The sequence below is a fragment of the Poromitra crassiceps genome (genome assembly GCF_964638095.1).
Source record: "Poromitra crassiceps genome assembly, chromosome: 15".
In the NCBI taxonomy this organism is placed as follows: Eukaryota; Metazoa; Chordata; class Actinopteri; order Beryciformes; family Melamphaidae; genus Poromitra; species Poromitra crassiceps.
In genome coordinates, this window is record NC_139634.1 from 3,171,476 (window position 1) to 3,196,475 (window position 25,000).

The 25,000-nt window shown below is 44.0% G+C and overlaps 1 protein-coding gene across 1 annotated transcript in view; it reads left to right on the forward strand.

Annotated features, from left to right (window-relative positions):
- Positions 1-25,000, forward strand: part of LOC310790816 (UV-stimulated scaffold protein A-like) — a gene marked incomplete at its 5' end in the record, with an annotated part of 108,751 nt that overhangs the window by 69,599 nt on the left and 14,152 nt on the right. The window contains 4 exons of the mRNA XM_083652527.1: positions 16,081-16,285; positions 16,449-16,661; positions 18,857-19,043; positions 23,724-23,835. Coding sequence (XP_083508653.1) covers positions 16,081-16,285; positions 16,449-16,661; positions 18,857-19,043; positions 23,724-23,835 — 717 coding nt within the window. The remainder of the gene's footprint in view (positions 1-16,080; positions 16,286-16,448; positions 16,662-18,856; positions 19,044-23,723; positions 23,836-25,000) is intronic.

The following is a 25,000-nucleotide window of genomic DNA, read 5'->3' on the forward strand; positions in this document are numbered from 1 at the left end:
TTTTACAAGCAAAAACAAAAACAAAAAAACAATCTATAATTAGCTTATTATTATTGTGCTTGCTGAAAGCAAGGCACAATCTATAAAATCCGCCATAATTATTATTCGTACTATCTGCCAAATTTTGCGATTCCTCCTTCAAATTTCGTCCAATCTTCACCAAACCAAAGCACACATCATGTGTGGACTGTCCTGCACAACACTGATTTTGAAAAGGCCGCACCATTGCGATATAATCTACTTCCAAACTTCTGTGGGTGGGGCCTATTTCACAAAAACCGCCATAACTCCGGAACGCATCATCCGATGCTAACCAAACTTGATACAGGTCTGCATGGATGTACTCTGAGCTGAGTAAAAAACAGTTTTGTAATTTCCTATAAGGGGCGCTATAGCAATATTAAGTACCTGTAGCTCACAAACCATAAGAGCGACTGTTCCCAAATTGGGTCCATAGGTTCATAGAGTACTCTTCTACTCTGCCCTAAAAAAATACATTGATTGACCTCATGGTGGCACTATAACAGCCATCTTTACGTTTTGGTCCATAACTTTGGAACCATAGCTTCTACAAACAAAATGTTTTCCCCCAGGTTTCTTTGGCTTGCCCCACTTGTACCCATTGCTGTGATCTAAAAAAGTACACCTATTGACCTTATGATGGCACTATAACAGCCATCTTTACGTTTTGGTCCATAACTTTGGAACCATAGCTTCTACAAACAAAATGTTTTCCCCCAGGTTTCTTTGGCTCGCCCCACTTGTACCCATTGCTGTGATCTAAAAAAGTACACCTATTGACCTTATGATGGCACTATAACAGCCCTCTTTACGTTTTGGTCCATAATTGTTGAACTGTACCATCTACAATCAAAATTTGTTCGCCCCTGGAATCCTTGGCTCCTCCCACTTCTACTCACATACGCCCGCCCATAATTGCTTAGTCCACCCTAGCAACCATCTACAAATGCCCTAGCGACCAGCCGGAAACACCCTAGCAACCAGTTACTAGAACCTTTGATTGGTGCTGCAGGGGCATTGCAAGGGGCGGGGCGTCGCGAGGACAGCAAGCACAATGACATTTTCGTTAGGAAATTTAGCATATTCTAGTTATTATTATTATAATTATTATTATTAATTAGGTAGGCGTGACTTTTTATATAACCGCAGTAATGCGATAATCGTAATCGATAAGACCTAGCTCCAAGTGATATGTTTTATGGTCACTCACGACTCAGTTGGTCGCTGGTTGGCTTGGTTCCAGCCTTAAAACTCGTTATATCAGGATTTTTATGCCTCCGCCGGCGATAGCCAGGCCGGAGGCATTATGGATCCGGGCTGTCCGTCCGTCCGATGTTCGTTAACGCGATATCTGAGGAACGCCTTGACGGAATTTCATCAAATTTGCCTCAAACATCGACTTAGACTCAAGGATGATCTGATTAGATTTTGGTGGTCAAAGATCAAGGTCATTGTGACCTTTTGAACGCCATTTACAAGCTTGTTAACGTGATATCTCAGGAATGCCTTGACGGAATTTCATCAAATTTGCCTCAAACATCGACTTGGACTCAAGCATGAACTGATTAGATTTTGGTGGTCAAAGGTCAAGGTCACTGTGACCTCTCGAACGCCATTTTCAAGCTTGTTAACGCAATATCTCAGGAATGCCTTGACGGAGTTTCATCAAATTTGCCTCAAATGTCGATTTGGACTCAAGAATGAACTAATTGCAGAGGCATAAATCCGCGGTGCGGTCGTTCGAGTTCAAAATGTGAATGGGGAATTATTTTCCGGGGCTGGAGACGTCACGTGACTGTTGAGCTCTCTATGAAGGCTCTATGACGACTTTGAAAAATGGACCTTTCGGAGCTGAAAATCGGATTTGAAGGTAAAAAAAATAGGTAAAATAATCCAAACATAAATTCTGAATTCCTCGCCCCCAAAAGTCCCAGAAACCATGTACTGTGCAGCATTGTAGACCAAACCTGTGAGAAGATTATTTCCAAAGTGTAAATATTTATTCTCACACAAAAAATGGGTTCACGACGAGTGGGGAAAGTCGATAGGTCAACCAATAGGACGCCAGCAAAAAAACAATAAAACAAATCAGTTTTTGAAGCCAGATTTAGAGGAACATCTTGTTTTCAATTAACATTAGGATTACACTGTTGTGATGTAATTATTCAGTCTTCCATTAATATTTGATCCTTTTCTCACTCTCCTATAGTCTATGTCACCACCTGCTCCCTATGAGAGACACAGAGACATTGTGGAGAGAAGTAGCGTTCAAAGTGTGTTTTATCAATGTGTAGAATCAATGCTGTCTCCTTGCCAAGTACGTTCACTTGAATCACAAGAAATCTTAAGCCCAATTTATGCTTTGTCTGCCGACACTTTTGAAACGGTCGCCGACAGAAATGAGGACTTGAGTCAACACTTTAAAGTGTCGGTGAACAGTGTCTGCTTGCTAGTGAAATGTCTAGTGTCGCTGACTACGTCATAGTATCGCGCAAGTCTGATTGGCTATATAGACGGCACACGCTTGATTTCCTTGTTTTGGTTTTCACTCGATTGAAATGAATGAATGTGTCTCCGCTATTTTTTATCAGCCTGTCCTTGATGTATGACTTTGTGAAAATCACAAAGAACATTGTGCATTTCCCAGAGCGAGAGGAGGTGAGTTGTGTGTCGTTTATATGCGGCTGCAGTCAAGTACGTTACGTCTTGCCTCCGAGGTGGTTTCACTGTGCATTGCATTCCCTCTCTTGCCGTGGCTGTCTGCAGCACTATAGCGTCCCGGTGTCACGTGACCGTTGAACGAGGCGAACATTCACTGAAGTATAAATACAACACTTACCACACTTTATTTTTCGTCTGCGACCATGTGCTGAGCGACACTTTCTAATAAGTATAAATTAAGCTTTAGTGTTAGTGTCTTGAAGCATGTGGCATTAACTGGCATAGTTTTGCAGTTACAGCTCCGCCAGTGGGGGTCCTGAAGACCCCAAAGCACCCCTATTTCCGGCGTCCCTGTTAAAATCTCCCGGCCACTAAGTCTGGTGAAATTATCTCCCTCTAAACACAATTTGAATTGTAATAGGATACAATTAAATTCCCACACATCTCCTTTTAAATATAATAATAATCTTTCTCTGCTTTTCATTTCTTCCATTCATTTAGAGAAAACATGGCTGCCCTCTCTCTGTCCTGCCTCCTGTTTCCGCTGTCTCTCTCTCTATCTCTTCTCTCTTCCCCCTCTCTCTCTGTCTCTCTCTCTTTGTCTCTCGCTCTCACTCTGTCTCTCTCTGTCTCGCTCTCTCTCCCCCCTCTCTCTCTCTGTCCCTTTCTGTCCCTCTCTCTCTCGCTCTGTCTCTCTTACTCTCTGTTCTCTCCCTCTCCTCTCCTCCATCCTGTGCTGTCGTTCTGATTATCAGTCCTCTTATCCCTCTCTTTGCTGTCAGGACACTATCTCTCTCTTTCTCAAATTAACATTTTAATTACAGGCTCTGCTTAACCCTGGGAAATCAATATCTCTCTCCACCATCCTCTCTCTGTCTCTCCCTGTCTCTCTCCCTCTCTCTCTCTCCCTCAAACCCCCTCTCCCCTTATCCTCTCTCATTCTTCTCTACACCCACTTCCCCCACCCCCATTTCCTCCCATTGATCTGTCCTTCTTAACATCCAGACAGACAAATCTCTGCCATTTGGCTCCAATTGAAAGAAGTAGATTCAGTCAGCATCAGAAAGAGAAGGAGAGCTGGAGGGATGGATGGAGGAGAGGAGGATGTGAGTGAGTGAGTTGAAAAGTGAACTATGACAAACCTTAACATTCAAGCCTTTGTCACAGGGTATCTGTGTAGTCTTAAAGCTAGAGTGCATGAGCGTCCGTTCAATTACATTCATTAACCGATCATTAACCGTTAAGCGACAACATAAAAATGTAGCCTACTATTTAGAAGGCCTGGCGGCGGTGGTGCTGGAGACGGTGAGGGTTTCAAGGAGCCAATCATTAAAAAGTATATTTATCAAGGACTTTCCCTTGGAATTTGACACATTATTCTTTTTTTATTTTTCATTTAACCAGGTAGGTCAATTGAGAACCAGTTCTCATTTACAATGACGACCTGGCCAAGAGGCAGCATGAAAGGCAAATAGAAAACAAATGGACATAAAGAAAAACATAGAAACAAATAATACAATTATACACATCATACCAATCCTAAAAGAGTGATATTTACAATAATTATGGTGACATATTAAAAAGTAAATGGCTAAAAACAATAACGACATATATGAAGAATCGGATGGCTAAAAGCAAGTGCAATGATCTTGTACTATTGATTGTAGTGAGTTTTTGAAGGAGGAGAGCAGAATGAGTGAGTTCAGTTTTAAGAAAACTGAAAAGAGGAACGACCAAAGGAGGTACAGGCTTTGGGTATGAGGAGAAAATCATGCTGATTTTCAAACAAGAAGATCGGATGAATACTTATTTGATCTGATTTACTGCCAGTAAAAAAGTGCTTCCAAGACGTTGGCTGCTCCCTGAACCCCCCACAATACAAGAATGGTTGGATAGTAAAAGACATCTATATTATGGAAAGGATCACTCCAGAAAGGTCTCTTCATTAAACTATGGTGGTCTAAATGGGTAAAATACATAAAGCCGTTAAGGCCAGATTTTGTGGAGGTGCTGATTGATTGATCACTCAATGTTGCTTTGATTTATGAATGAACCCACACTGTCTTTCTCTCCCATATCTCCATCCAAGACACAATCCACACACCCACCCACCCACCCACACACCCACACACTCTACTCTCACACACCTTTTACCCATCCGGTATAAGGACCATTCATGTTCTCCCTCTCTTCCGCGACACCAGGCCCATTCATACTCTCTCTACCACAGACTGGAAAACCATGACCTCTCACCTGTTCTCTTACTCTTATTCTCTCACTCTGACTCTTTTGTGCACTAAAGCTTAATTTATGCTTTGTCTGCCGACACTTTTGAAACGGTCGCCGACAGAAATGAGGGCTTGAGTCGACACTTTCAAGTGTCTGCTACCTGGTGAAATGGGGGTCCTCTCGCCATTCCGAAGTGTCGGCATTCCGATCATTGACTTCTATGCTTTCGGAGAGGCGGCCCTTTTTATCTCCAAAAAAGGTTTTGCCATTGCGAAAGATATTAGGTCCGCCATTCTGACATAGCATCTTGAGTTATTTAGCCTACAGGGGTGGGAGAGGTTAGGTTTAGGGTTAGGTTCTGGGGGAGGTTAGGTTTAGGCGTGGGGGGTGGGAGAGGTTAGGTTTAGAGTTAGGGTCTGCAGGAGGTTAGGTTTAGGCATGGGGGGTGGGAGAGGTTAGGTTTAGGGTTAGGGTTCTTTCGCAATGGCGAGACAGATCTCCACTCCGACAATTTTGTCGGAATATTTCAGAGTGCCGACATTTCGGAATGCCGGGGTGTCCCCGGTGAAATGTCTAGTGTCGCTGACTACGTCATAATGTCGCGCAAGTCTGATTGGCTATATAGACAGCACGCGCTTGACTTCCTTGTTTTGGTTTTCGCTCGATTGAAATTAATGAACGTGTCCCCGCTATTTTTATCAGCCTGTCCTTGATGTATGACTTTGTGAAAATCACAAAGAACATTGTGATCAATTTCCCAGAGAGAGAGGTGGTGAGTTGTGTGGTTGTGTGTCGTTTATATGCGGCTGCAGCCAACTACGTTACATCTTGCCTCCGACGTGGTTTCACTGTGCATTCCCTCTCTTCTCTTGGCTGTCTGCACTATAGCGTTCGAGTGTCACGTGACCGTTGAACCACGTTCACTGAAGTATAAATGCAACACCATGAGCGACACTTTCTTTTTCGTTCAATTACGTTCATCATGTCTTCGTAACAATTAGACAGTATTTGTTTTCTTGTGTTCAGACATATAGGTTTATTAGATGTTTTTTACCTTGACAGTTTCGGCGATAGCTCTCACCTTCCTCAGAAGGCGAGAGCTATCGGCCAGTGACGCCGGCGCGGCAGACCTGACGGTTCTGCTGGGCACCCGGCCAGGCGTGTAAAAACGACTGGTTGACACGTCAAACCCAGCTGTCAGTAGACCGCTTCTGAGGAAGGCGAGAGCTATCGCCCAAACTGTCAAGGTAAAACAACATCTAATAAACCTATATGTCTGAACACAAGAAAACAAAAACTGTCTTACTTTCTTTTTCGTCTGCGACCATGTGCTGAGCGACACTTTCTAATAAGTCTAAATTAAACTTAACTCCCCCAAACTGTAAGTGGTTTCAAAAATGTATTTGTATATCTCATTTCCTTTTGTTTGTTTATTTATTTTCTACTCAAAGTGAAAAATGGACAGCAGAGAACAATAATTTTGCGCTAATATGAACGCTCTGTTACATGCTGTTACATGCTGTTACATGCTGTTACATGCTGTTACATGCTGTTACATGCTGTTACATGCTGTTACATGCTGTTACATGCTTGCTCTTGTACTAAAAATAAAGAATTTGAAAACAATGTATCCAATGTTTTACAGCTGCAACAGATGAAGCGTAGCTTTGACAAGTGCTTTGAACCACCTGTGCCTCAGACAAAAACAATACAGTGAGGGGAATTTGCATATTATTCACGAGGTTCATGGTGAGACAGTGGGCGCTTCCATGACACCCTCCCTCTCTGTTTCCAGCTGCCGGTTGCCTGTTTCTGCCCAGGACCGTTCATAGCGAAACAGACCGAAAATAATCATAATAATTGTTGTGACTTTGTACCTACCTATGTCTTGTAATGGAGCCCCCCAGCACAATCATCTCACACATGCATAATTGTACAACGGAGTGACAATATCTTGAATATTGACCGCTAAAGCTCCGTTCAATGACCAAATATAAGAATCCCTGTTTGGACGTTTAGCCTTCAAAATAAAACCGGCCGCTATGCAACCACATACTGTTTTTAGCAATTTCGGCTAAAATAAGCCCATACAGGGGGGGGCGCTCGTGAGCAGCAACATGTAGACACGTATGTGACTTGAGCTCTGCATGAAAAGGACAATTTCGTTAAATTCCAGCCTCTAAACCAACTTCTCGACTGCCTAAATAACATCCTAGCCTATCGCGGCATAACGCAATCCATTTCTGGCTGTTTTATTAAACAACAACCAACGCAGGTGTCGATGAGAAGAAGGACGCGGCAGCAAGCTAACCTAGCCTCTGAACAAAAAGCGCCTGCAGGAAGCATGTCGGAGGAAGCCGTCGCTACCATAATGGAGGCTATCAAAGCCTCAGAACAACGGGTTACGACCAAAATAGAAAGCTCTGTTTCTGATCTATCGACGGACCTGCATGCGAAAATTGAGAGCCTCTCAGATGAGCTGCGAAAAGAAATAACCAAGGTCCGCTCTGAAGCGCAAGTGGCTCTGGTTAGCACAAACAAGGAAATCAAGCTACAAGCTACGTCGATACGGCACTTGGAGGAGGGTGCTAACCACTACTCTGACCGGATTATGGAGCTAGAAACCCAGGTGAAGTCGCTAACCTCCCAAACTGAGCAACTAGCAACCAAAGCAGACGATCTGGAGTCCAGGCAACGCAGAGACAACTGCCGGATAATCGGGGTGGAAGAATGCTTTGGAGATACTCGTATGGAGGTGCCGGTGGCTAAGCTACTTCAAGATGCGTTGGGCCTCGACTACGCTCCCACGCTGGACCGGGCCCACAGAAGCTTAATGCCCAAACCGAAAGAGGGGGACCCCCCGAGACCGGTCGTGGTTAAATTTCATTATTTCCAGGAGAAGATAGACGTTCTGAGGAAGGCATCAAACAAGCGCCCCATTCATCACAACAACAAACAGATCTTCATCTACCCGGATTTCACGATCGCAGTGAGGAAACGCCGAGCAGCCTTCAAGGAGGCACGGGAGTTGCTAAGCAGATGCCCAAACACCAGGTTCGGCCTCCTTTTTCCTGCTACACTGAAGATTACAGCCTCGAATGGAGACCAGAGATCATTCGACAATCCGGTGGAGGCAAGGGAATACATAGTAAGGCATTTACAAGCGAGGGACCAAGGCTAACGCTAATGTTATTGCTAAGCAAAGGGCAGCACGCAGACCGACCCTAATTTCATTAGCCTGCTAAAAACATAAGTCTAAGATTGTCATTGGCCACCACTATTCAATAAGGTGTTAAAATATATGGGACAGAGGTGTAACGTTAAACGGTCCGTGTCGCGGTTGTGTTTCTTGTTTTTGTTTTGTTCTATCTCCGTTGGCAACGGACATTACTGCCACAGTGGTCTACAAAGAGTTTACACTGACAAGAGGAGGCGATGCTTTCACTGACAAGAGGAGGCAGGCCGCCATCTTGGCCTGACGGAGCCTCCCTCTGATTGGCCTTTACCGGTTTGTCCCACTCAAGATAGCGGATGTCAAATAGCAATTGACTGTGCCTCAGATACTTTGGGACATGGCAACACGGACTTTTATTTTATTTTATTTCTCCCAATGCCATCACCAGTCCCGACTGCCAATAGTGGTAGGTGCAGAAGAGGAAGTAAAAAGAGAAGGAAGGAAAAACAAAAAACAAAGGAAAAATAATTAAAAAAAAAAAAAAAAAAAAAAAAAAAAAAAAAAAAAAACCTAGTTGTGCCTTCTAAACTGATTCATAGGCCAGACTGTTTACTCTAAATGCCGTTCTTATTTTATTTTATTTTATTTTATGTGTTGTCCCCTGTTTGAATCGCTATCACAGCCTGAATGGTTATAGACGGCAATAATCGCCAAATGAGTACATGTGGCAGTGGTCAAAACTCACTATATCAGGGAAGTTAAAATATGTTAGAGGATTATTTTCCTTCTACTGTTCGATTCATGCATAGCTCTTACAGGGTTTAGTCAGATACCAGGTGTTTCGTTTGATGGAAAGCTCATCTGGCGTTAGAGCAACTCTCAATTTGGGGCAGATAGCCTCTAGGGAAGGGAACCAAGAGCATTTGTTTTTCATTTTGTCTATTTGTGATGTATGTTTAAAAGATCCGAATATTTTGTCTATAGTAAGCAATGGCTGATTCATTCCCTTGCTGTTTTTGGTTAGGATGACGCCGCAAAGACAGATACCCAGAGCTACGGGCTCTGTAAGTTTTATCTCCTGGAATATTAGAGGTATGGGCAGTGCGGTTAAACGCAACAAAATATTCTGTCATTTAAAATCATTTAACCCAGACGTCATGTTCTTACAGGAGACACACTTAAAGACTAATCACCACACTAGGCTTAGAAACAACTGGATTGGACAGGTCTATCACTCTAATTTTAACCATAATTCCAGGGGTGTAGCAATCCTTTTCAAAAAGGGTGTCCAGTTTGATCTAACTAAATCGATTCAAGACCCTAATGGCCGTTACATTATACTAGTTGGCATAATATACAATACTCCTGTCATACTCATAAATATATATGGCCCAAATTGGGACGACCCGCAATTCTTCACTAAACTAATAACTTCTATTCCTGATGTTGATACTCACCAACTTATTGCTGCTGGAGACCTAAACTGTGTATTGAATGCACAACTAGACAGATCCAACCCCAAGCCAGGCAGTCAACTATCCAAGGCGGGAACAGTTGTCAACACGTTCATGCAGTCTTATGGTCTTACAGATCCGTGGAGGAGACTCAACTCCGCTACAAAACAATTTTCGTTTTTTTCACCAGTCCACAAAAGCTATTCTAGAATAGACTATTTCTTAATAAATGACAGTCTCTTTCCATCAGTCACCAACTCACAATACCATGGTATTGTTATTTCAGACCACGCCCCAGTGCAGCTGGACATACATTTTCCTGACAATGTACACTCTCGACGATCGTGGAGGCTTGACCCCTCGCTACTGCTGTGCGCCGAGTTCAAAGAATTTGTGGACAAGCAAATAGGGTTCTTTCTCGACACAAATGACAGCCCAGACATATCACGATGCACGTTGTGGGAGACATTGAAAGCCTACATCAGAGGACAAATAATTTCATACACAGCCTACAAAAATAAACAACGTAATAAGCGCCTGTTAGAAATTGAACAATCTATACTGGATCTAGATAAAAGATATGCGTCTTCCCCCTTATCAGAACTTCACAAAGAGCGTCTTCTTTTACAAGTAGAATTCAATACCCTTTCCACTCATCAGGCAGTGAAGAATATACTCAGAACGAAACACAGGTTCTACGAACATGGAGACAAAGCAGGCAGAATACTCACACACCAACTCAGACAAACATCCACCAACTCCCAAATTACAGAGATAAATACTGGTCCAGAGACAACCACATGCAACCCCCAACTTATTAACAATCAATTTAAGAAATACTATTCAAACTTATACCGCTCCGACGTAGGAACAAATAATGGTGCAATGCAATCATTCTTGGATGAACTAGATACTCCCACTCTTGACTCAGAAGTCCAGACATCTCTTGATGAGCCGCTTACCATCTGTGAGATACAAGCTGCGATTCAGTCCATGCAGACCGGAAAGGCCCCAGGACCTGATGGGTTCCCGGCTGAGTATTACAAGGCCTTCTCCCCCAAGCTCGTACCGATCCTCAAAGCCATGTATGATGAAACACTAGAAAAGGGTAATTTACCGCCAACCCTCACACAAGCGACCATATCAGTTTTGTTAAAGAAGGATAAAAACCCGCTTGACTGCTCATCTTACAGACCCATCAGTCTTCTATGTTGTGACTATAAGATATTGACCAAATCCCTTTCAAACCGTCTAAACGAGGTGATGCCTACAATTATACATCAAGACCAGACAGGCTTCATACCAGGACGACAGTCGTTCTTTAATGTGAGGCGGCTACTCAATATAATACACTCAGCCCACTCAGCACAGCTACCTGAGGTGGTCTTATCACTAGACGCCGAAAAGGCATTCGATAGGATAGAGTGGGAGTATCTACATGCAGTTTTAAAGAAATTTGGATTCGGGGAAACATTTTGTAAATGGATCAGTATTTTGTATGACAGCCCCAGCTCGTCTGTTAAGACAAATGGTGTAATTTCAGATTATTTCCCACTATGCAAAGGGACTCGTCAAGGTTGCGGTCTTTCGCCATTTCTATTCGATTTAGCCATAGAACCACTTGCTATTGCGATTAGAGAGGAGGAGAGAATTAGGGGCATCACAAGGGGGGGAGTAACTCACAAGGTATCGTTATACGCGGATGACCTGCTCCTCTATGTAGCCGATCCAATACAGTCCATCCCGCACCTTTTACATCTGGTGCAGGAGTTTGGGAATTTCTCTGGTTACAAATTAAATTTAACTAAAAGCCTCCTTTTTCCTGTGAACAGTATCAGCAAAACACTAAAATATGACCAATTCCCCTTTAAAGTGGAACCTCAATCCTTTCAATACTTAGGGGTACAAATAACTGGCTCCTTTAAATCACTCACAGTGGCAAACTTTAATAAACTGTTAGACCGAACGAAGGCAGATCTAGAGCGGTGGTCAAGCCTCCCGATCTCATTAGCCGGACGTGTTAACACCATCAAAATGACAGTATTACCAAAATTCCTATATTTATTTCAAGTACTCCCTGTTTGGCTCCCTAAACAGTTCTTTATTAAGCTGGGAAGATGTATTAATACCTTTGTGTGGAACAAGTCAACCCCTCGAATGAAAAAGATCTATATGGAGAGACCTAAACCCGAAGGAGGGCTGGGCCTCCCAAATTTTTTAAATTATTATTGGGCAGCGAATATCTCTAAGTTACCTTTTTGGGTTTTGGCATTCATGGGTGAAGACGGGCCCTCCTGGGCACCAATGGAACTTGCCTCACATTCATCAATCTCACCGATGTCATTGTTATCTGCTCCACTATCAGCATGCACTAAGACTAACATTTTTTCCAACCCAGTAGTGTCGAATTCTATTAAAATCTGGATACAATTTCGCAGACATTTTAATCTTAACCAGATAAGTGGACTTTCTCCTGTGTCCCTGAACCATCTCTTTCTGCCCTCACAGATTGATTCAAGTTTTGCTGGTTGGCACAGACATGGGTTAGTTTTCTTTGAAGATCTATTCGACAGTGAATCGTTCTTGTCGTTTGAATATCTATGTAAAGATCACGATATACCAAAATCACACTTTTTCAGGTATCTCCAAGCTCGCAGCTTTGCGTCCAAACATTTCTCCAACTACCCTAAACCTCCAAGTAAGGATGTCACTCACCGATTGTTGAACTTGAATCCGTATGTGAGGGGCCTAATTTCCAGGGCGTATAACGTCATTCAGAATATAGATCCACCAACAACGACTAAACTAAGGCAGGCTTGGGAACATGACCTAGAAATGAAAATCTCGGAGGATGTCTGGGAAGACTGCATATCAACTATTCATACTTCTTCTATTTGTATTAGACATGGGTTAATTCAATTCAAGGTTTTCCACAGAATACACTATTCCAATGACAGACTTGCTAAAATATACCCATCTGTTAGTCCCACTTGTCCTAGATGCAGTAACCCAGTCTCCTTAGGTCACATGTTCTGGTCCTGTCCCTCGCTAATTAAGTTTTGGTCTGATGTGTTTGAATGCCTTTCTGTTCTATGCAATGCGTCTCTTGAACCCAACTCACTGACCGCCATTTTTGGTGTTATTCCATTGGAAACTTTTGTTACAAATTCAAAAAAGAAAGCGGTGGCATTCAGCAGCCTCATAGCACGCAGATTGATTCTAACAAATTGGAAATCCGACAAACACCCCCCTTTTAAGAGATGGATTCAGGAGGTGCTATCCTTGCTTCAACTTGAGGAAATACGACATACACTGAAGGGGTCGTATGGAAAATTTCTCAGAGTGTGGTCTCCTTTTATTGTGCATGTAAAAGAATTACTCTGACCTGTCACCTGAACATCTAGCCTATTGCTACCACAACCTATATCTGACACTGGATCTTTTTTGTTTTTGTTTTTGTTTTGTTTTGTTTGTTTTATATTTGTTTTTGCTTTGTTTCTGTTGTCTTTCTGTTGGTATGTGCTCTTGGTCTAAGGGGAGGTAGGGAGGGGAAAGGGGTGGGTAATATGTGGGTCTATGTTTGTAAGAGTCTATGTGATTGTGGTTGTTTGTCTGAATAATTGCAAAACTGTAAATAAAGTTATAAAAAAAAAAAAAAAATAAGCCCATACAGTACCAGTGAATTGACATTCACCTCGTTTTTGTAAAATATCGCCGCTATGCAACCACACAACGTCACTATTTTTAGCCATTTCGGATAAAATAAGCCATACGTTCCCACTCTTTGACAGCGGTGCGCACCTCCTTGCTAGTGAAAAAAATGTAAACAGGAAGTCGACAACTGGCTACCTCTGAGAATCATGGGAAATGTAAGCCCAGGAAAAAGGTGAATAGATAAAAGCTGCATAGTTGCATAGAGTTTAGGCATCCGTTTGAGTTTACACCCCCGTTAATGTAAATTTTGGATTTGGTGCTGTAGCCAGCATGAGTTTGGAGAGAGCATGTGTGTGGCAGAGAGGAGAGTGCAGTGGACAGAGAGCATGGGTGTGTCAGAGAGGAGAGTACAGTGGACAGAGAGCATGTGTGTGTCAGAGAGGAGAGTGCAGTGGACAGAGAGCATGGGTGTGGCAGAGAGGAGAGTGCAGTGGACAGAGAGCATGGGTGTGTCAGAGAGGAGAGTGCAGTGGACATGGGTGTGTCAGAGAGGAGAGTGCAGTGGACAGAGAGCATGGGTGTGTCAGAGAGGAGAGTGCAGTGGACATGGGTGTGTCAGAGAGGAGAGTGCAGTGGACAGAGAGCATGGGTGTGTCAGAGAGGAGAGTGCAGTGGACATGGGTGTGTCAGAGAGGAGAGTACAGTGGACAGAGAGCATGTGTGTGTCAGAGAGGAGAGTGCAGTGGACAGAGAGCATGGGTGTGGCAGAGAGGAGAGTGCAGTGGACAGAGAGCATGGGTGTGTCAGAGAGGAGAGTGCAGTGGACAGAGAGCATGGGTGTGTCAGAGAGGAGAGTGCAGTGGACAGAGAGCATGGGTGTGTCAGAGAGGAGAGTGCAGTGGACATGGGTGTGTCAGAGAGGAGAGTGCAGTGGACAGAGAGCATGTGTGTGTCAGAGAGGAGAGTGCAGTGGACAGAGAGCATGGGTGTGGCAGAGAGGAGAGTGCAGTGGACAGAGAGCATGGGTGTGTCAGAGAGGAGAGTGCAGTGGACATGGGTGTGTCAGAGAGGAGAGTGCAGTGGACAGAGAGCATGGGTGTGTCAGAGAGGAGAGTGCAGTGGACAGAGAGCATGGGTGTGTCAGAGAGGAGAGTGCAGTGGACATGGGTGTGGCAGAGAGGAGAGTGCAGTGGACAGAGAGCATGGGTGTGTCAGAGAGGAGAGTGCAGTGGACATGGGTGTGTCAGAGAGGAGAGTGCAGTGGACAGAGAGCATGGTTGTGTCAGAGAGGAGAGTGCAGTGGACAGAGAGCATGGGTGTGTCAGAGAGGAGAGTGCAGTGGACAGAGAGCATGGGTGTGTCAGAGAGGAGAGTGCAGTGGACATGGGTGTGTCAGAGAGGAGAGTGCAGTGGACATGGGTGTGTCAGAGAGGAGAGTGCAGTGGACAGAGAGCATGGGTGTGTCAGAGAGGAGAGTGCAGTGGACATGGGTGTGTCAGAGAGGAGAGTGCAGTGGACATGGGTGTGTCAGAGAGGAGAGTGCAGTGGACAGAGAGCATGGGTGTGTCAGAGAGGAGAGTGCAGTGGACAGAGAGCATGGGTGTGTCAGAGAGGAGAGTGCAGTGGACAGAGAGCATGGGTGTGTCAGAGAGGAGAGTGCAGTGGACAGAGATGAACTTGGACTAGAAAAGAATTAGAGATGGCAGTATGTGGGATCAGCATGTTGGCAGCTGCTGGCTTACTGCCTCCCTCTGATCTCGCTGGCCCACGCGCAACATGCACGCGTGCTCGCACACACACACACACACACACACACACACACACACACACACACACACACACGTGCGCACTCCGTCTGATCTCACTGGGACACACACACACACACACACACACACTCTGATCTCATTGGCTTTGTGAGGCCATAGATGTGCTTTTAAGTCCCCTTGAATCCCTGGTTGACCCTGTGTCTTACCCACCCACACACACACACACACACACACACACACACACACACACACACACACACACACACACACACACACACACACACAGACACACACATATAGGCTGTGAAAAAGAGTGAGATTTTCTGGGGTATCGGTCGGCAAACACACACACACACACACACACACACACACACACCGCTGGTGTTCTCTTGAGCATTAGTGTTTGGTCAATCTGGGCACCCAGAGTCTATCAGTCTGATGACTGATAAGACATTCAATGCGTGCTATTATTTGAACTAAATGTTTCTCTATTTAAAAAGCTGAAAGCACACTTTGCCACAAAAGTAAGTACCGGTAATGTCACCACAGCCTACCCTTCTTTGTATCTCATTAAATCAGTTCACACCTTGTCTAACTTCTATCTGGGGGCATGTGGCTACGGTGTTTGTATCAGTGGGCTATCTCAGAGTTTTACAGAGGAAGCTGCAGAAGTGATACTGAAAGCTGTAGTACCTTGAATGGCCAGACCCGGAAGGGAGTCGTTCCTGTTCACCCCCATGTTAAAATGCTCCACGTTGTAACAGTGATTAAGCATGTTTACAGAATGGACCCAAACACGGTTTTGGCCTATATAGCTCATTTCACCTTTCATAACAAGTGTATCAGGGCTGAATGTGTATATAACTTGCCTGTTTAGAGTGAAATAGATTTACATCACCTGAAAGCTCTGTATTCATTCAAAGCACTTCTTTTAATCTCAGTCCCTCCATGATTTTTATTATTTATTTTTTGGTTGCGATCAAAATGTTTGCTTTTGCAGCGGTTTTTCCTAAGGTGTGGAACCTGTTTTGCCGTTTTCACGGAGAAATATGAAAAATTGTAAGATTTTACAGAGATTGGTTGAATTTGCATTAATTATTGCGATCATTTGTGTTGGCAGGTTTGGACCCCTCCCCTTCCACCTCTACAGCACCAACCAATAAGAACCCTCCTCCTAAGAGGCCTGCGCCTCCGCCCCATCAGTCTGGCTCCTCCTCCTCAGCCAGGAGGCTGAAGAGACTGATTGAGGAGGAACAAGACCCAACGCGTGCAGCTGCCACGTGGCGCCTCCTCAGACAGCGCCCCCCTCTGCCCACAGCTTCCAGGTACACATCTGCTCACCTCCCTTCAACCCCATCACCTCCTGCCTCCTGCCAAGTCCAGGCTGCTGGGCTCTGCTGTCATTGCTAGGCTAACGTTAACGTTGTTTTTGGGTGAAGTTCTCCTTTAACATTCTCTCTGCCTCCAACTCTCTCCTTCCCCCACCAGCACCTCCCCTTCTCAGCAGCCCACAACTGGTCCCAGTCCTGCTCTGGGCTCTGGTCCCAGTCCTGCTCTGGGCTCTGGTCCCAGTCCTGCTCTGGGCTCTGGTCCCAGTACATCTGCTTCAGACCAGAAGGACGTGGAAGTTCCAGTGGTTCCGTTCGGTTTGGACCTGTACTACTGGGGCGAGGATCAGCCCAGCGGCGGCAAGATCATCAGGTAGCACGCACGCACGCACGCACACACACACACACACACACACACACACACACACACACACACACACACACACACACACACACACACACACACACACATACACACACACACACACACACACACATACACACACACACACACACAGTCAGGAGATAACAGATGTACTGTAATTGTATAGAGCGCGAAAGTTAAGCCCTCTTCCGAATCAAGGGATTTTATCCGCCATTCATTTTCCATCTACATTTGATGAATTGCCTATAAAAATTGTTTTACTGTGTCAAACCTTAGATCTTCTATTACTAGTATAGATGATTCACTGCAGGCTCTGCCAATTCTAACAAATGGTAGCAGCAAGTCTCCCAAACGGTCACGTGGTCACCTGACCTCTCCCCTGAAGTGTTGTGAGAGGACTGTGCCTGGTGACGCGGGGTTAGTGCTGGCCTACTGTAATTGCTGATCCACATTCTGTGCTGGTGACATGGCTGGGAACTCTAACCTGGGAAAAAATTATATCACCAGCACAGAATTAGGATAAAAAGAGGGATTTATGAGCAGCATCGAGCTTTCAAACCCCTCCGTCGAGAAGCAATGAACCCTTCTGCTCTAGTAGGTGGCCTTGAAATGTTTCTGTGACACTTGTAAATACGTGCCTATCACTGATTTGGACAGCTTAAAGTCCCTGGAAACCAAAATCCACAAAAACGTTCTAACTATGTTATTTAGGGTCTTATGTTAGTAATTTTGTGCCTCAGAAATTATTATACATTACTTTCAACCCAAAGCCTTAAAATCGACACTTTTCTACAAGATTCTACAAAGTACTTCCTCATTGAAGACAGCAGTGCGCGAGGTGCTAAAACGCAGGAGCTTATGACGTCATAAGCTCTATATAACCTTTGTACACGCGTGCAATCTGCCCTTCTCCTTTTGTCCGTTCTTTGCCCCCAGTGACAGCGCTCCCTCAGTGTCTGTCTGCCTCCCACTCTGTGCCGAGCGCTATGCTGCTCTCTCTCTCTCTCTCTCTCTCTCTCTCTCTCTCTCTCTCTCTCTCGGGACTAGTGTGAGAGAGAGCACAGAGAGAGACACACAGCCGCAACGAACACACGCACACACACACACACACACACACACACACACACACACAAGCCCTCTCAAGCCCTCGTGTTCGACACACGCACTGGATCTCTCTTTCTCCGTTTCCCTCCCCCCCTCTCTCTCGCGCTCTCTCTCTCTCTCTCGGAGGAGAGAAATGTCACTGCTGCAGACGGACACGCCCACACATTCCGCGGGAGAAAATACACTCTAAAAAATAATCGATTCTCATGCGTTTTGCCACACCTGTCAAACCTAAATTTATATACTTTGCAACGTTCATCATCGTTCAAATTTGGCTGGTGGCTTATTAACATAGGGTCCTGTGATGTGATGAACTCAAAATGCTAAATAATAAAGAAATATTTCTGGTTTCCAGGGACTTTAAGAGCGAGAGTCGCAGGCAAGACGATCACGTGACGATGATGTCATACCCGGAAGAGTCCGAAAGGGGCTACGTTAGCTACTACCTAGCTACGTTAGCGTTACAGCTCGATCAGTCTAGCCTGAGCCCACCAGTAGCCTACAACCATCCACGGCCCCACTACGACCTATCTAATGTAGGTTACAGGAGGCTATGAATTTTTATACAATTTTTAGCTACCGTGATTCTGCAAAGTGGATGAGCGCACACAGGCTCGCCGCTGCCATTGTCCTGCCCTTGCAGGTGATCTTTTCGAGTTTACCCCTAGAAGGGGGCGTGGTCCTAGAAGGGGGGCGTGGTCCTAGAAGGGGGGCGTGGTCATTAGAGCCTACTAGAAGACTGAGACTGACACTGAGTGTCCGGAGTCATTAAAACATGCTTGAAAAAGTCTTAAAGGGATAGTTCGGTTTGTTTGAAGTGGGTCCTATGAGGTACTTGCATACAGTCAGTGTACTGGGTAAAGCACTCTGGATGCATTGCGCTCCGAGATAGGAGAACTGCACTCAAGCCGTGGCAGAGCACATGGAAAGATGTCATTTACACCCTGTTTTTAGCTGAAAGTACAACCTTTTCAGAAGATTATGTTCTGAGTGAGTAGAATAACATAAACTAAGCTGAAAATAAGCTCCAGGTTGTAAAGAAATTGAATTCTCCTTTAAATGTTGTTTTGTTTGTCCAGGTCGGCAGCTCAGCATCAGTTCTGGGTTCCCTGTGAGGCGGAGGGAGAGGAGGTGGAGAACGAGGAGATGTCAGCGGAGAGCAGGAGCAGATACATCTCCTTTCCAGGCACCTTCACGCCCGTCAGCCATCACTGTAGAGCGCCGCTGGCCAACGGAAAGCTGTGTCCCAGACAGGACAGGGTCAAGGTAACGGGGTCAAGTCAGGTCAATTTTCTATCATTTATATCACGCCAAATCATAACGAGTTTATCTCGATTTACAAATAGAGTGAAAACGCATTTACACTTCAAAAATCATAAAAGTGGTCCTCATTTGTAGTCTAGGACCTGGCTCAGATATGTATGCGCTTCATTTAGGACAGAATATCTCAACTGTTATAGACTATTATGACCCCTGAAACAACGTGGGATGTGTGCCAAAATCAACCATTTTTTTACAGTTTTTTTTTTAAGTGAATGGGATTTTTTCCCCCTTTAAAGATATCCTCATGAATTTCTACCAGTTGTTAACCACAGACCAGAGATGCTCACAAGTCATTTTTTGCAAGTTCAAGTCAAGTCTCAAGTCTTTGAGCTAGAGTCCAAGTGAAGTCTCAAGTATTTGGTCACAAGTGCAAGTCAAGTCTCAAGTAGTCTCTTAAAACAGACGAGTTAGCTTCCGCAATTTTCAAATGCTTCCGCCATACCGTCTGTAATACGTGGGGGAGAAGCATGCACCAACCAGAATGGGGAGCAGAAAGGCGCATCTTCCGCTCATTAGTCCAATCAGAATCCAATATGCCGCATTCGACGGAACTCGGGGCTTCTGCACAATCGTTCCGAGTGGTAAACAAAACATAGCCGAATGCTAGCTTGATTGTTGCTGAGCAGAATCGTTTAACTCTGGAATAAGTGCACGTCTTGCACGAGGTTCCTCCAAGCCGCAGATACATCGTTTACGTGTAGTGTCTTCTTTCACCGGTTTCGTCGGCGTAGCTTCCATGGTAAGTCTGTATATCTAAAGCACTGCTAGCATTAGCAACCTGCATCGGTTTAAGTTTCCGGGGGGAACATATTTTTCGTGGACACACGTGTCGTGATTGGTCGGATTCCGTCGAACTTCCTTCCAGTCTGAAGGTTTTTTTCCCAACTTCCTTGTGCATGTTCTGGGGGTGTAACGTACAGACTGTTTAGCTGCATTCGCCGGATGTAGATAAGACAGTCTGTTTTAAGAGACTAAGTCTCAAGTCTCTTAGGGATAAGTTTTCTATCATCTGCTGCACTTGCTAGGTGATTTACATATTGATTGGTTATCTGAAAATTGTTCTCTGAAGCATAGACTTAAGTCCATAACTGATACCTGTGGATTATCTCAACTATTATGCATAGACTTCAGTGTTTCACCTAGAAACATTTTCAGGCCTGGAGGGATTTCGAAACGTACCTCGACCGCAACGTACCTCGACTGCAACGGCTGGCAACGCTAAACTTTTAGCTAACCTGTTCGCATCTATGTTCGCAATGGCATCCCATGTATCATCATACTATTATGGAATGCGTTGCGAACAGTTGTATTATGGGATGTGCGTTTCGCAGGCAACGACACGTTGACATGTTTTGGAACAGCACTGCACACTGGCACAATGCTCCAAAAGCAAAATGCTTAATTGTTTTGAATGATTTGGCATCTTCTATTACTGTCAACACTAGTATTGCTGTATTCTAATAATATGCCATAAAGGTTTATTGAAATTTTGGGGAGAACAGAAAAACAATCTGAAAAATAAAATAAAAATAAAACTGCGGTCAAATCATCAAAATTCATTGATCACATTGACACTAACACTCCAGATATGTGTTCTACACCTGTGTCTGTCCCAGTTGATTTCAGTGACCATAACTTTGTAGCTGTCTCCATGAGAACAAAGCTACCTAAGGCCAGTTCCAAAATTGTAATTACAAGATCATATAAGACATTTAACTCATTCATGGCCAAAGACGTCTTTGACGTGTTATCAGGAATAGCCCAGAGGGCCAATGACGTGTTTGACGTGTTTTTGTTTTTATTAGTGCAGCGCGTAGTTCAAACACTTCCCCAGCCTGTGACATGTTATCAGGTCCCTAGCCTCAAAGACAAAGCCGACAACACGCGATCAAACACATACCGCAGCTGTTGTTTTGAAATGAGCAGGAGGAAAAACAGAGAAACGCGCTTCCTTGTAGAGAGGAGAAACGCCATTGAAACGCTCCTCGGCGCGCTGCACTGCTCGCCTTGCTGCAGGGCGAACCTGGATTGAGTTGTTCGCAGTAGTCAAACCCGTGACGAACATGATCGATCCGGTTCCAGCGCCTGGTCCCAAAGCCAAGCCGGACCCGTTCCTGTGTCGCAGCATTCGTCCCGAGAGGAGGAAAACGAGCAGAGGCAGAGGAGGCTAGACGCTGATCTCAAACCAGTTTGGTGTTCCCCTCCTATGCTAATTTGCGGGGGAAGGAGGTGTGTGTGTGTGTGTGTGTGTGTCTGTCTGTCTGTCTGTCTGTCTGTCTGTCTGTGTGTCTGTCTGCACACTCACTCACACTGAGTAAACTGTATTGTTGAATGTAAAAAAAGCACTTCATCTATATATATATATATACAGTATATATATATTTTTTTTTTGTCATTTGTGTCATAATGAATAATATTTACATGTCTGATGTCAATACAGTTCAAAATAAAAGAATTGAGAGCGAGTTCTGCCTGAGATTGTGTCTTTTACAAAAATTGCCTTTTCTGCTGTTTCTCTTCTCCGAGAGACCATTTTGGTGAAAACAGGGTGTATATAAATGGCTATAAGTAGAGTACAGAACATGCTAAAAGCTCACTTTTTTTTCCTGGTGAACCCAGAGACGTACATCTTCATTTTGAGGTATTGCAAATCACTTTGGTGCTAATAGATAATTTACTGTGGGTCTTGAAAGATGACCAACAATTATGAAAATCTTTGGCCTGTGCTAAATATTGGCAGTCCTAAACTGGCCATGAATGAGTTAATGAAGAGGCTTTTCTTAATTAACCTAATGATATTCAATGATGTGTGTGCTGTTGATAATGCTGAGATTTATTTGAATTTATTTATGGATTATTTTATGAAAATTGTTAACAATTAGTTAGTTAAAAACAATCATTAAAGAAATCATTAAAGAAATTTACAGTTAAAGCTGTAGTTGGATAGACATCTCATTGAATAATTTAATGTCTCAGCGAGATGAGGCCAAGAACCTATTGTAAGTTAAGAAACCAGGTGACTAAAATGAACAGAGCAAATAAGACAACCTATTATCAACAGATCATTTCTGACAGTGGTAACAACAGTAAAAAATTATGGAATGTATTGAATGAAATTATGAGTAAAAAGAAGGCTCACCATTATTTTTGTTGAATCGGATGCTGTCTATCTGACTAAGCCTCTTCAGATACCAAATTATTTGAATTATTATTTTGTCAACAAGGTTTCCAAACTCAGAGACAACATGGACAAAACTGTTAATTCCAAACTCTGAGGTGCTTATAAAAAATACATTATGAATGATAAAATGTGTATGTGTGTTTTAATTTCACCAGTTCGATGTTGGGATGGTTGAGGTGTTATTGAGCGCTCTGCCAGATGATAAGTCTGCTGGCACTGACCACCTTGATAGCAAATTGCTGAGAATATCTTCCGCAAATATGTTTCTAAACCAATTTGTCATATTTTTAATAGATGTCTGATTAGTGGTGTGTGTCGAAAATTATCGAAGGGGGGAACGATTATTCCGCTTCCCAAAGACACAAAATCAACCTTCTGCGGTCCCAACAGCAGGCCTATTAGCATTCTGCCTGTATTTAGCAAATTATTAGAAAAGATTGTTTTTTCCCCCAATATTTGATTTTGCAGAAAAGATTTGTGTTTGAGCAAATCCAAGTTTATTTTTCTGAAAACAGTTTAACAACTATGCACCAACATGCTTATAGGGCTGGTCATTCCACCTGCACTGCTATGACACAAATGTCAGATAGCGGGTTTACATCTTTTGACAGCTCAATGCTTGTGGGTACAGTATTGCTTGACTTCAGTGCTGCTTTTGATTTTGATTAATTTTCAAACTTATTAGTTATGGTTTTAAACCCTCAACTATTCTGTGGTTCAGGAGCTATCTGTCCTCTAGGTCACAGCAAGTATATTTTAATGGATCTCTATCGAGCAGTTGGGGGCTGGACTGTGGAGTACCGCAGGGGAGTTGCCTTGGACCCCTCCTATTCTCAATATTTACTACTGATATGCCATTATGCAATTAGACATGCTAGCTTGACTAACTATGTATGCTGATGATTCTACTCTTTATTACATGGCACCCACATGCTCAGAGCTTAACCGGGTCCTGCCTAGTGAGCTTAACATCATATATAACTGGATAAAATAAACGTATACTTAACATATCAAAAACTGTTTGCATAATATTCAGTTCTAATTATAGATTATCACACAATCCTAAAATGAATTTACAGATAGAGGGTCAAACTATACAACAAGTAAAAACAGCGAAGCTTATAGGACTTTGACATGACTGTACACTGTCTTGGTCTGATCACATCAACAAGATAGTTGCCAAGATGGGCAGAACAGTTGCCATTACAAGAATGTGTGCATCGTTTCTTACAACATTATTGTTTCGCCAAATTGTTTGTTCATGGTGACGTTCGCCCAAGTTCGGCGTAAGGAATCTGAGGTCAGGTGACGTCACAGGGGGTGTTCCCGAACTTTGACCTGCGTGTGTGTATGCGTTTGTGTTTGTGTGTGTGTGTGTGTGTGTGTGTGTGTGTGTGTGTGTGTGTGTGTGTGTGTGTGTGTGTGTGTGTGTGTGTGTGTAGTGTCCCTTCCATGGACGGATCATTCCTCGGGATGAGGAGGGTCGCCCCGTCAGGCCAGAGGATCGCCTGAGGGAGGAGCAGGAGGAGTGGAGGAGGAGGGAGGAGCAACCCGGTGAGCATGCATGCACACACACACACACACACACACAGGGGACCAGAAATAAACATTTTTGGCCGAGACTGGCAGCGGCCCTACATCTGGCTTTGTCCAGAAGGAATGTAGTCACGGATTTAGGAACCACGTCGTCTGCTGCACGCTGGACTCCAGCCCAGCCTATTAGCCCCTCTTAAGCCTCCACAAAGTAAAACTCTTTTCAAAATATTTATTTATCCCCATGGGGAAATTCATCCTCTGCATTTGACCCATCCTCTACTAGGAACTTTCCTAGAACTAGGAGCAGTGGGCAGCCATAGTGCAGCGCCCGGGGACCAACTCCAGTTCTTTTACCAGTACCTTGGTCAGGGGCACTGACAGGAGTATTAACCCTAACATACATGTCTTTTTGGTGGTGGGAGGAAACCGGAGCACCCGGAGAAAACCCACACGGACACAGGGAGAACATGCAAACTCCACACAGAAAGGACCTGGGACGGACCGGGGTTCGAACCCGGGACCTTCTTGCTGTGAGGCAACAGTGCTAACCACTGAGCCACTGATGAAGGCACGGTCCCCGTTAGGTGACCACCTAATGGGGATCTATAGAGTTACGTGTGTCTACTAACATTAACTTGGTACAAATCGATTCCTCATGTCTTCTAGTTTCATATGATACCAGAAACTGAGCCTGCCGCAGCCTCTGAAAGCAAATGTTCAAAATTGTGATATTTCCCAAATACCGCGATATTTGCGAAAATCAACCAAATCCGGCGACTCTTCAGGGTTAATTTTTAACTTGTGCATATGTAAAAACTGTTTGTAAAAAAAAAGTAGTAATAATAATAATAATAGTAGTAATACTTACTATTAATAGTAATAATAAACTATCTGGTGGACCCCCAGGTGGAGCCCTGCAGACCACAGTTTGGGAACCAATGCTCTACACCACACTTATTGTATATAGGAGTTACTGTACATTTTTGCTCATGTCTAAATGTACCCTTTTGCTTTGCCTGTTTTTAACTTGTGCATAGCTTTCTTTGTGTGTGAGTACTTTGAGTCAAATTCCTTGTATGTGTACATACTTAAACAGATTCTGATTCTGATATGAACGCTGTATCCAGCCAATTGATGAGGTTCCACCAGGCTACATGCATCGATATCCACATTGACGGTGTCG